This window comes from Hemicordylus capensis, chromosome 4 (genome assembly GCF_027244095.1).
Source record: "Hemicordylus capensis ecotype Gifberg chromosome 4, rHemCap1.1.pri, whole genome shotgun sequence".
NCBI lineage: Eukaryota > Metazoa > Chordata > Lepidosauria > Squamata > Cordylidae > Hemicordylus > Hemicordylus capensis.
In genome coordinates this window covers 300,418,388-300,431,878 of record NC_069660.1, presented here as the reverse complement: position 1 = coordinate 300,431,878, position 13,491 = coordinate 300,418,388, and the positions used below count along the sequence as shown (strand labels likewise).

The window sequence follows — 13,491 nt, the reverse complement described above, 5'->3', positions numbered from 1 at the left end:
CTGAAACCTTGAAGAAGCAGCTGACAGTCAGTGTAGGCAATACTAAGCTAGATGGATCCAGGGTCTGGCTCAGTATGGCAGCTCCCTCTGTCCCTATGTATGCAGTTCCTATTTACAAAAGAAAATTTAAGCCTATCAGCTCTAATGACGTGCTTAACATAACGTGCAGTTTAGCTATTAACCTCAGTTAGAGGCAAGGTGTTTGGGATACTCTAGAAGTGGGCAAACCTCAGGTTTTCAGGATCTACTTTGTCTTGTCCTGCTGATTAATTTGGCTGATTAATTTCTGTACAATGGTGGTTCAGAGGGTGGAATCAATTGCCTATTAGACCCCATGAGCCGTTTTATGCAGGGGTGCACAAGTTTGGCCCTCCAGCTTTTGCTGGACTACAGTTCCACTCCTTTTCTCCAACTTGGCATCCGAAGTCCTTGACATATGCTAACAAGAAGCTGGTGGGGAGTCAGTTGGCTTCATGCTAATTATTTGACCACAACAGACCACCAGAGATTGCAGGGTTTGGGTGGTATATAAATATGTTAAATAAATAAATAAACTTTTTGTGTTAGCTTGTTCCACAAAATCTGTGCCAAGAGGAAACAAGACAAACACCATGGGTCCATGCTTATCTACATTGGACCAAACTTCAAAGAGGGTTGGCACCATCACATTGCCAAGGAATTCCCATCCCAGGAGGACGATATTCTGACTGAAACAACTTTTCGCTTTTTTTTTTTTTTTTTGGCAAACCTCTAGGTTTGGAACTTTGTATTAAGCTCTAGATCAACTGCCTTCACCCAAAGGAAATATGTCATCTGATTATAATAGAAGTTATTGGAAGATTACAAATACGGTAGTACACAGATATTTCATAATACATCTGTTCCTAATTTTTTTAATGACTATTTTAAATATCTGCTTACCTCGTTGGTTTCTGTTCCATCTGTCTTAACATACATAATGCGATAGCCATTCACTTTTTTAGAAGCAGGATCCCATGTTATCTTAGCCGAGCTGTGTCCGATATTTGAAAACTTCAAGTTCCGTGGTGGGCTTAAAGGTACTTCAAAAAGAGGAAGGAAGTTCATGTTAATAGGAACCACTGTTCCCTCTAACAGGGATTCCCAGATGTTGTTCACTACAACTCCCAGCATCCCCAGCTGCAGAGGCCTTTGGCTGGGGATTATGGGAATTGTAGTCAACAACTTCTGGGGATCCCTGTTCGAGGGAACACTGATCAGAGCCCTTTCTTGTTTTCTCTTGGGGAACTTGACAAGGGTGCGGTTTCAAGTTTCAATAGGGGGAGGCAAAGACATTTTGGGTATTGGTGGGTCAATGAAGTTTCACAGCAAAATTCAAAGGCCTGCAGTTAGATATATTTAATAGCAGTAAATAAATAAAAATTGAAGAGCATTAATAATTCCTAATAATAATTAGCTATTTAGATGCTTCTGAGGAATACTTGTAGAGCATCTGAAATACAAGCTGAGAGTGACCTCCTGTTGCTCTCTTCCTAAATGTTGCCTCCAGGAATTAATATTCTCAACAGGTTGAAGGTCAGACCTTTTTTAAAAAACACATCGTTTTCCTCCTGGAGCTCACAGAGGCACATGAACCACCTACATGTTGTTTCTTGCCCTGTAAGGGGATCACTGGCTTCTTCTCCAAACATTGCATAAACTGTGATGGTGTATTCTGTATTGGGCAGCAGACCTTCCAGTTCAATATCTGTTGAGCTTTCTCCAATTTTCATCTGTGAAAGAGACAACGTGTCAAAACAGTTAAAAAGCAGACTGGTTAAATAGTGCATATGGGGAGGGGGATTATCTTCTTCATACAAGAGAATGACCTCCATTTGAGGTGAGAAAAGAAAGGCATACAATATAGAATAAGATGATTCAAGAATGGTGTTTTCCAATCTAGGAATCACTCTCACGGGTGATTAGGGATGGTCCAAGACTTTGAGCAGTGGGAGCCTGTAACATGACCCCCCACACCCACATTTAAATTGCTGGCCCCATTTCAATGTAAGTTCAGAGCCCTTTGAGTGGGCCTGACTCATACAAGGGGGTTTGTACCCCACCTCAGCCACTACCCACTTCCATGCCAGTTCCCTGCCTTACCTTACCCAAGATTCACACAAAAAGCGGGGGGGGGTGTTCCCGGCAGAGGACCTGCAGATAGGAGAGATCCTACAAGGCCTTTTCTTAGCTGTAAGTGAAATATGGAGCTTCTAGGATGGATAGGGTAGTGGTAGCAATAATTAACTGAGTTTTATGAGTGTTCATATCCAAGAATTGAAAATTCCTCAAGATTTTTCGAGCATCTTTACATATAATTTGCTAAGACATACCCGTGGCTAATCCCATGCGTGGCAGCTCTCACAAGTGTTCGCAGCTGCCAGGATAGCGATGAGGAAGAAAATGGTGGGAGGAGACAGGAGGCCACCTGGCCACTGGAGAAAGCACAGAGGCTAGTGGGAAGAAGCAGCAGGCCGGCCAGCTGCCGGGAGAAAGTGAGGCAGCCAGCAGGAGTAAGTGGTGGCCTGGTCGGCCGGCCAGCACAAAAAAGCACAGTGGCCAGTGGGACAAAGCAGCTGGCCAGCCAGCAGGACAAAGCGGTGGGCCGGCCAGCAGGACAAAATAGTGGGCCAGCCGCCGGGATAAAGTGGCAGGCCGGCCAGTGGGAGAAAAGAGGTGGCTACTGGCAGGAAGTGCCAGGCCAGGACGAAGTGGGACAAAGCGGCAAGCCAGCCACCAGGAGAAAGTGGTGGGCTGGCCAGTGGGCGAAAAGAGGCGGCCGCAGGCGGGAAGTGCCAGGCCAGCTGGCCGGAGGACGGGAGTTGGTGGCAGGCTGGCGGGCCAAGGCAGCTGGTGGGATGGCGGGCAGCTGGCCGGCCAGCCAGCAGGGAAAATAAGCGCCAGTGGGGGCGGGGGAGAGAAACCGGCTAGAGCAAACTAGAGGCACAGATGCTCTGTGCCCGGCCCAGCTAGTTCAATATGAACACTCAAAAAGCCCAATTAATTGCCCTGATGAGCCAGATGGGGCTCAAACATCTACCCAAATGATTTCTATAGCTGTATTCTTATATTTGTATGTGTAACTCACACCTTACTTGCCAACAAAACAAGGGTTTGCCCAGTAAAATTATACATCCTAGTTACATTTCGCTTTGCAGCAAATGGAGGGAAGGAGAAATTCTGTATGCTGGAAACACAAGAAGTCAAACTCCTATTGGCAAGCAAGCAACTCCTGGGGGAAAAGAATTGTGGGGAGGGAAAACTGGTGGGCAAGGGGAAGGGGTTTCTCCCTTTTGAATCACTGGCTCTTGATGCTGCTTTGCAAAGGAGAAGCAAAGGCCATGATTTCATTGAAACTATAGAAATGTATGAACGTAGGAAGCTGCCTTATACCGAATCAGACCATTCGTCTGTCTAGTTCAGTATTGTCTATGCTGGCTGGCAGTGGCTCTCCAAGGTTTGTTTTTTGTTTGTTTATTGTATTCATATATAGTCGCCCCTCATCAACCACAAGGGTTCCGTTCTTGAAAAACCTTGCGGTTGGCGAATTCACGGTTGAAGAGCCATTGAAATCAATGGCAAACAGGGGGTTAGGAGAATCATGGTCACAAAAAAAGTTTAAGAGAAAAAACTGCACTCTTACCCCCGAAAATCACCCCCTGACCCACGGAAATGACCCCTGACCCCCCAACATCACTCTGATCTCCCCCCAAATCACCCTCAGACCCCCAAAATCACCTTCAGCCCCCCCAAAAATCATCCTCAGACCCCCTCAAATCACCCACACACCCCAAAATCACCCAAACCCCCTGAAAATGACCTCCTGGTCCCCAAAATCTCCCCAAACCCCCAATTTTTTTAAAAAAAATTGCCAAACTGCAGATACTCAGGTCGCAGTTGACAAGGGCGGTCATAATTTCCCAGTCGTGGATATTCAAATCCGTGATTGGGAAACCCACGGTTGCCGAAGGACAACTATACCTCTACATATAAAATCTAAGGACAGTTTACAGTTAAAACCCAACAACAATTAAAACCTTAAATCATGTAAAACAAATTAAAATTACCATCAATAAAACTTTAACACATTATCAACTAAAAGCCTGATAAAATAGGTGTGTTTTCAAAAGTCGCTTAAAAACAGCCAGAGATGAACTGATTTCTTTTGGGAGCATGTTCCAGAGCTTTGGGGCAAGAGAGCTGGTGGCAACTGCAATCAGACATCTGCTGGTGAACTTAATAGTTGGTGGGGGTTCATGAAGAAGAAGGCTCTCCCTTAAATAGCCTGGGCCCAAGCCATTCAGGGCTTTATAGATAATTACCAACAGTTTGTATTTTGCCCAGAAACTAATCAGCTGCCAATGTAGTTCTTTTAAAATAATGTGGTCTCTTCTGGTAGCCCTAGAAACCAGCCTAGCTGCCGCATTCTGCACCAGTTGCAGTTTTCGGACTACGTACAAAGGCAGCCCAATGCAGAGCGCCTTGCAGTTTCAGGCTTTCCCAGTTCTACAAGAGTCTTTCCCAGTTCTACAATCCCCCTGGAGATGTGAGGGGTTGAACCTGGAACCTTCTGCAGGCAAGCAGATGCTGGACCACTGAGCTATATTTGCATGTATATTGGCATGTATTTGCCAAAGAAGAATATCTTACAACATGTGCTCACATGCAGTGCCCCATCTAAATGCAAGCCAAGGTGAACCCTGCTTAGCAAAGGGGGGCATTCATACTCACTGCCACAAGACTGGCTCTCCACCTCATAGTCATGGTGGAGGTGGGGCATGTAGTTCTGTTCCCAGATGCACACTAAAATTGTTCGAGACAGAGGACTAAAAAGCTGCCTAGTTAGTATCTCAGGACAGAACCGTCGTTAGGTTATTAGAATGCAGAGTTCTTTAAACAGGGTCTAGTTTGGGGAAGGGGGGTTAGGTGGGTAGTGGCAGGATTGCAGGACAAGAGAGATGGGCTTGGGTTAGACAGGCCACAGTAATCCCCTTTTGCCTTGCCTTCCCTTACACTTGCCCCATTGCTGCTCGGTCCCCTAAAAAAAGCCCCACCCTTGAGTATCTCAGGACTTATTTATTGATTTATCACATTTTCTATCCCACTCTTCCTCCAAGGAGCCCAGAGCGGTGTACTACATACTTAAGTTTCTGCTCACAACAACCCTGTGAAGTAGGTTAGGCTGAGAGAGAAGTGACTGGCCCAGAGTCACCCAGCAAGTAGTATCATGGCTGAACGGGGATTTGAACTCGGGTCTCCCCAGTCCTAGTCCAGCACTCTAACCACAACACAACACTGGCTTTCAAGGTTTCTTTTCCATATGCAACACTGTCGTATTGTTGTTGCATTTTACAACAAAAGCAACACCCCTCAAAATGACAGCCTGGAATAAGATTATGACATGATGGGAGGAAAATCTGATTTGTGTCTTAAACATTCTTTCTATGGGGTGAGGTTCAGTTATCACAGATGCAGTCTGTGATTTAAAGTGAACATTGTTGTCGCCTTGAGCACCTTCACTGGGCGTAGTAGTAACAACAATAATAATAATGACTGACTTATTTGTTGAAAATCTGTCTATAGAAGGGTGAGGTTCTCAGGTTTGCTGATCTCAGCATGTTTCCAGTGAGGGGCATACGCCCATAGCTAGAAACCTTGCAAAGTACAAGATACAAGTGTGAATTCTCAGTGGTGGCTGACTCTCTTCTCACAGCCTTGCATGCCTTTGCATGCTGTTCGTCTTCTTACCTGAATGGAATAAATGCAGTTTTATACATAGAAGGTGAAGGGCAGGTGAGACATGTCCTGGCCCAAAGATTACATGACATTTAGTTAGCTGATTCAGGCAACAAGATCCTATTTTTGACCATATTACTCAGCAGCCTGTTTTTCACTCTGGATATATCAGTCCCAGACCTGTAGAAATTGTGACTTTCCAAGTTGAATTCAACTCACCAGCCAAATATGGCCTCCTAGCATTGAAAAGACTCGATAAATCTTCTGGTTTTACTTTCTGGTCTGGTTGCTTCTTCAAAAACAGGGCAGCCAGTCCCCCATCAGGACAGAATACATGCCTGGTGGGCTGCACTCATCTTGAGGCATCACAAATTCTGTAGACTTGGTGTATGCAAACCCAGGGGCGAAGGGACCATGGAGCAAGAGGTGAGGTGATTATCCCCTGGCCACCAGGGACTGGGAGGTCAACCAAGGTACCCCCTTGCCCTCTGCCAGGGCACCCCCTTGCCCCCTCCCGCACCCAGCTGGTGAATAAAGTGCTCGCCGGCTGGGAGCACAAGGCACACCCCTCTCCTCCCCAGCCAGGGCTTTACTAAAACATTGGCTGTACTGGGGAAAAACATCCAGCCAGTCAGTGCTTCAATGAAGTGCTGACTGGGGAGGGATGGGAGAGGGTCTGAACGGAACCTGTCCCAGGAACTGGCCCCACCCTATGTCTGATATCAGACACAAGGGGGTGGAGCCATTGCCAAGGATGGGGCCCGTCAGCCCCAGCAGGGCTTCCCTTCCCCAGTCAGTGGTTCGTGGAATCGCTGACTGGGAGCTCCTTTCCCTGCCTCCTCAAGAAGGCGGAGGCGGGACACAAACCAGTTTAAAATAGCAGCCATGTGAAGGGAGGGGAAATACATATCAGGCATGTGGTGCAGAATAGAGTGGTTTTTAACCCTTTCACCCCGAGCTGCAACCCCACTCCCCTGACCCCCGCCCAAAGCTGCTATTTGCCCAGGGAGAGAAACTGCTAGGGGGCCAACTAGAACAGACAAATCTGTTTCCTCCAATGGCAAACATTGGAGGAAGCTTGGGGAGGGGCATTTTTGTTGAGTCTGTGATGCAGAGGTAAACGGGTTTAACCCCCCCTCCCCCACCATACAGTCTCAGTCAAGATCGGTCTCTCCCCAAAGCTGCTATATATATAGGGTTTAAAAGAAGAAGACAGCAATGATGTTTATTACATTAAGCCTAGAGTTGTACTCTAATACACGAGGGTAGATTTAAAAAATTAGACAAGCAGTCCAACACATTTTTAAAATCTGATGCTGTGGCTGGCTTGCAGAGCCTGTATCTAATATTGGAGCCTTCTAATATTTATTTATTTATTTATTTATTTATTTATTTGAAACAGTTAATATACTGCCCACTCCGAAGACTCTGGGCAGTAATATTGGGTCATGACCTGGCCATGCAGGGCCTCTTGTGCATGTGCGGCAGCCTCCAAAATGGCCGCCGCAACAGGGGAAAGGCCCAGAAAGGGCTGAAGATCACCCAACCCGGGCACTTTTTAGAAAAATTGAGGCCAGTAGGGGGAAGGGTAACCTCTGTGCCCCCCCCCCCGGGGCCTTGGAGAAGCCCCCTGAAGGGGATTAGTACAAAATAAATATTTAAAAAACATATTCACAAACAACCACCACCAGTTGAACTGAACTGGGGGGATTCGAGGGGGGCAAAACCAAACTGGCACAGTCCCGTTTGGGGCTGGTTCTGTCTCAAACCAAACCGGGCCAGACAGTTTTGAACACACCCCTAGTCGCCACCACTGGAGACTGACTTCTCTGGATGACCTCATCCAGAGGTCATCCAGACAGGGAACATACAGCAGAAGGAGCTCTCTAAGGTACATTAGGCAATGGGTGGCCCACCAGAAGTCAGCTGCTGCTCCACCAATGGACAGAACTCTACTTCTACCCACCTCCGGTTTAGATGAATGTGCTGGTTTTCATGACTTTTTAGTAAAACAAGCCAGGGGTGTAGCAAGCTTGGAGTGGGCCCAGAGACAAGATTGTAAAATGGGACCGACATGAAGCTCAGCTCATGAAGTAAATAAATCTTAAATGAGGCTGAATAGTGGTAACAAAAAGCAGTGTGTGTGTGTGTGTGTGTGTGTGTGTGTGTGTGTGTGTGTGTGTGTCACAACAGAACATCATCCTAAATTATTAATTATTTTTTAAAGGTTTTGTAAGTTGTGGATGATGCAAGTCATTTCATGGTACTAGAGAAAGACATGCTGTTCTGGTAGCTCCAGGTCTTAACACTCACATCAGTTTCAGAGGATGAATACAACTGAAGGAAGCCCGGGCAGGTGCGTGACTGGGGGAGTCAGTCATGTGACTTGCCTCTGGGGGGGGCCCAAGGCAGTGGGCCCCCAGACAACTGTCTCCCCTTGCCCTATTATAGTTACGGCCCTGAAACAAGCACACACTTTGAAGCAAGGATTAATCAGTCTTCGTATCTTGTGAATTCACAAAACAACAGTGCTGGCTAATGCTAAGACACCTCACCTCTTTTTCATCAGCTGCCAGCCCATCAGTAAGAGGAGCATACAGAATCATGTAGCCAGTTGCACCCGCTACGCCACTCCACTTTGCTCTCATGCTGCTGTGCGACACATCGTACAACTCCATATCGGATGCCATCGGCAAAGCAACTGTGGGAGGAAAACAGCAAGCAATTAACAAATAATTTCTTTACTGGGGGAGCAGTTGGAATGACTTCCTGTAAAAACTACTCCTTTATCATAAACTCAGCAGCTGACATCCAGACTAACAAAGCATTTACACAAGAAAGTTGGGCTAGTCAAAGAAGATCACACAGCCGCGTGAAGTCACGGGGGACTCTCGGAATTGAACTCTTGAGCAACAGTTCCCTGCACAACACATGAGGTGTGTCATAGGTTGTGCACTTTGTTGCACTAGCACAAACCTGTTTGTACAAGCTCCAGACTCAGTGCAACAGATTTGCACAAGTACTTTGTTGGTCTGGATGTCAGCCGGTAATTTTTTAAAATAAAGGTTCAGCAGCAAAAACTGGACAGCATCCAGATTAATGCTGTCTTCTAGTTAGAACATTTCACATGCGCAACAGCTTTTGATGACTGCTCCCCCTCCCTCTGGTGCCCCCCAGTGGGTCCCCCAAGACCTCGGGGACATTTTCTGGGGGCATTGGGGGCAATCAGCAGGAATCACACAGCACACACAAAATGTTCTAACAAAAGGACAGAATTAGTTTGTATGCCGCCCATTTTTTGAACGCCATTACTAGCAAGAGTAAACATCAATTGTTTACTCTTAACAAACATTGCTCAGACAAGGATAGTTCAATTAATGAGATACAGAGCAAACTATTTCTGCAGTTCAGTGTGGTCCTTTTGTGGGATCAAACAATCAGAAATATGGGGTAGAAAAATTTCTGGGAGTGGGGAGAATCCCCTACCTTACTTTTACATGGAAAGATTTCCATTTCTAAAATTTCTACTTGGCTACTTGAAAAGCATTAGAATTACAATGAGGGGAAATTAATATGGTGATTTTTTAAAACCACCTGTATAAATAAGTCAGATAGATTGTGATCTGATCTGGCAAGTGATTTAGGGCTTCAGGCAATTTTGTATAGTAATCTGTTTGAGAAAAATAATGCAGATTTTATGTAAATGAGGGGGAATTTACATGAGAATTTTTTCTGGAAAACCCACATCTCTGATCATTTCTTGCTTTTGCACTGCATTTTCCACTCTGCTTACTGGGACGATCTATCCAAGTTCTGTGTTCTCACAGTTTCTAATTGAAGGAGTAAATCTATATTTAAGCTGAAGAACTGGTTACCTCCAGTGTGGATATAGGGCAGAGGCTTCAAAAATCTTACGTTCAATGAACCTTTATCTGACAAGATTCCTGCCATGGAACCCCTGCATTCTCCAAGGGATTCTGGGACACATTTTAGGCTACATTCCAGCACAAGGGGTACTGACTGACCCTGTAGAGTTCACCTTCACACTTCATGTATGGGGAGCATGCCCTAGAATGCACCCAAAGGTCCCCCACAAGCACAACACAAGCATTGGGGCCTGCTCAAGGTCCAAACCCTACCCCCCAAACAATGAATCTGCAAGGGCTGCTCAATCTGCAAGGAATCTGCTCGATTGTACATAGTTATTAAATGTGAAACTTGCTATTCAAAAAGGTCTCATCTGGATGGGTTTGGAAGGGTTAGGGTTAAGAACATTTTGATGTTCTTAGCTAGCAAAATGCTCATCATTATTATGGACAGAGCAGAGATAGGATCTACTGCAAGGATTCCTCTAGTGGGGCAATACTTCCAGAGGCCCATCACTATCACCCTCCTCTTGTGTCAAGGATGGGGAATGTTTTGCTCACATGGCATTGGGGTCCCCAAGAGCAAGAATTTACATTTTGCCAAAGACCTGGATGGAGCTACTCATCCATCCCTCCATTGTCTCTCCATGGATTCTATTTCTTAGTCATGCAAAACATGGGGAAGTGGCTATTATACATATAGATCACTGACCCTTAACTTTCAGTACGCAGCATGGATTACAATCCTTATCAATCTGCATAACAACCTGTGAAACAGACAATTGTTTTTTCTTGTTCTAGAGAAACAGAGGTTAGTTTTGCCTTAATTCCAGCGAATTCCATAGCTCAGAGGTACAAACCGATTCCAGCAGTATTTCAATGAGACTACTACGCAGGTTCCATCACTGCTTCATCTTCTAGGTCAGAGGTTCTCAAACTTAAGTCCCCAGATGTTCATTCTAAGCCACACTGGTCTTCAGCTATGAGTGTGCACAAAACCAGGTAGCCTAGTTCAGTTCAAGTCCGGACCAGACTCGAACCGGACTGGGCATGTTTGGTTTTGCCGCCAACCGGTCCAGTGGGAGGGGGGGTGTTCATGGGTTAGGGGGTAGTTTAAAAGAAATACATTTCACTCACCACCACCCGGTCCGGGGGCTTAGATTCGGCCATGGGAGGGAGAGGTCTGCAGAAGTTCTCTCTCCAGGTCATCTGGCCACACAGAAGCCCATTGGGCATGTGTGGCAGCCTCCAAAATGGCCAACACGACAGGGGTGAGGCCCAGAATGGGCCAAAGACTGCCCAAACCAACCGATTTGACATGTAATGGAGGCCGGCCGCGGGAGGGGGAACTTCTGGAGACCTCCAGTTCTATATCGGACTATCAAACTGAACAGGCTTGACATCATACCTGTTTGACATTGAACCTGTTCGCACATCCCTACCTTCAGCCATTGTGACTGGGGATAATGGGAGCTGCAGTCCAACAACATCTCAGGACCCAAGCCTGAGAACTTATGCAGTCATAAGACCAAGGCCTGAGTTACTGAATGTGATTATGACGCATGTCCTAAATCCACTGATAACCAGTCATTTGACTGCAGTTCACCATGCTACCACAACTGAGCTGAGCACTGGCATGGTAAGCCACTGAAAGCAGAAGGAAAGCTTACAGTCTTCTTCTCTTCATGCACTCCTGAAGCAAAGGTAATAACAATGTTGAAGTTATCATCACTGGACACTATACTCTGAACCACCACCAAAAATGCACTTATCTTTATCATTTTCCATGTCTCAAACAGACATGGCAGGAATGTATTTATCTCAGTTGCTAACTGTTGAATTCCATCAAGATTGTGCTTAATACACCCTAAACACAAATGGGTGGGTTTCCATATTAGCAGTTCAGTTTAATCTACCACCATCTTCCAGCAAAGTCAAATATGTAAACTGTCATTTACCCATAAACTCCCACTGGCAGTGTCCAAAAAAAAAATTTTGCTTGAAATGTTAGTTGGAGAGATTAATATTTACACATTTCAGGGTACTGCTTTATGACACTCCAGTAAAGATTTGTTAGAACAGTGCTTGCAGACATATCGCCTTGGGCAGCAGTGTGATCAGTTCTCAGAAAATGTAGCAGGCTGGGCTTAGTCAGAACTTGAACAAAGGACTTCAAAAGAGCACCAGGTGCTATAGGAAATGATGTTACTGGGTCAGAATGTGGCACTCTTACCATGGAGTCAGTAATTAACCAGTTCCTGACCAAGTTGAGAAAAAGCAGTCTATAAATATTTTGTCATATTCAGATTTATACATTTGCTGGTACATTTGCTCATACACTTGGGCCATAGGTCAGTGGCAGAGCATCTGCTTTGCATGCAGAAGGTCCCAGGTTCAATCCTGGGCATCTCCAGGTAGGCCTGGAAAGACCCGTCTGAAATACCAGAGAGCCAGCTACTGCTAGTCAGTAGAGATAATACTGGTCTCAGGGGCAGAGCCACCATTGGCCAAATGGGTTCAAAGAACCTGGGGCACACCCAATCAGGGGCTGCACCTCGTGGCCCCAACACGCCCCCCGTGCCTGACGTCAGATGCTGGGGTGGTGGTTTAGCTCCAGAGAGGGGGCTGCACAGCCCCCATTCAGGAGTTAAATGGCTGTTGTGTTTGCAGCGCAGCCAGGAGCGGCTCCTTCCTTCACCATAGACACCACCCGGCTGACCTTTGCCACTACCCTTCCTCACCCTGCTGGGGCATGATGTTATTTTTCCTCTGCTCACCCTGCTGGGACCAGCATTCCCTCTAACGCATGCACACATGTAGATGCTCACGTGTTTTTTGATGCCCACTCAGTTAATTTTAGATCCTGCTCAGACTGCATCAGGAAGGCCTCACTCTGAATGCACATGCACACACGCTGCTTTGATACTGCCGCCCAGAACAAAACTCATTCCGCACACAAATGAAAAAAAATAGAGGGAACATTGGCTCTTCTCCCCATCCCCCCACCCCCAATATTTGAGCTAGGGATGCCCCTGTCACCACTGCCCGGCTTGCTGGCATAGCCTGAGAGTGCTCACATGTTGGCGGACAATAAGAAACCCCCCCATCTGTGAATGGGTGCTGAGCATTCTCGGGCCATGCTGCCTCAGGAGCACAGTCTGAGAATGCTGAGCACCCACTTGTAGATGGGGGGTTTCATACTGCCTGCCTCAGACAACAACATCTCTTGGATCACCTCTGCACCCACTGGAGCCAGGTGCAAAATAGTGGTGGTAGGGGAAGAGACAGATGAAAATGGCCGTTCAAGAGAAAGAGACAACCAGCTCCTGCACCTCCTGAGTCCTATATTGTCATCTCATATATGGGTACTGATCTACTTTGCTACAAATTCTAAAACACTTTAAAACTGGCCAGCGTTGCTGCACAAAGTCCTAGCCAAGGGCAACCAAATAACACTCATATTTTACAGGTGATGAACTGTGAGGCTGAGTGATAAGCAATTAGCACAAGTCCAGACATGGCATTTTGCTTTAACTTGGAATTTCCCCCACTATTGCTCAACAGTGGGGAGCCAGAAACCTTAGCTGAACATCCAGAGATTTGCCAGTAGATTGGTATTGTCGGCCGTGTAAATAGTCCACACCACCTCTACAGTGTAAGAAAAAAATCTTACACTTCCTCACAATAAATCCAATGAGAAAACTATAGGTGAGAAACAGATGCGGGAAATTACAGGCCGGTTAGCCTAACGTCCGTTCCAGGCAAATTGATGGAAAGCATCCTCAAGGATAAAATTGTAAAGCGCCTAGAAGAACAAGCCCTGCTGGGAGTGAGCCAGCATGGCTTCCGCAAAGGTAAATCTTGCCTCACC

At 46.2% G+C, this 13,491-nt stretch overlaps 1 protein-coding gene across 9 annotated transcripts in view; it reads right to left on the bottom strand.

The window, feature by feature from the left end:
• COL14A1 (collagen type XIV alpha 1 chain) overlaps window positions 1-13,491 on the bottom strand; it is a 233,740-nt gene that overhangs the window by 130,037 nt on the left and 90,212 nt on the right. For 8 of the 9 annotated variants that reach the window (XM_053246596.1, XM_053246598.1, XM_053246599.1 and 5 more), the window contains 3 exons: window positions 8,310-8,455; window positions 1,622-1,751; window positions 922-1,061 (listed from right to left, as the gene is read on the bottom strand). In XM_053246596.1, the coding sequence (XP_053102571.1) occupies window positions 922-1,061; window positions 1,622-1,751; window positions 8,310-8,455 (416 nt within the window). Of the gene's footprint in view, window positions 1-921; window positions 1,062-1,621; window positions 1,752-7,670; window positions 7,686-8,309; window positions 8,456-13,491 lie in introns of those variants that run through there. The other variant, XM_053246605.1, reaches the window with a different exon arrangement.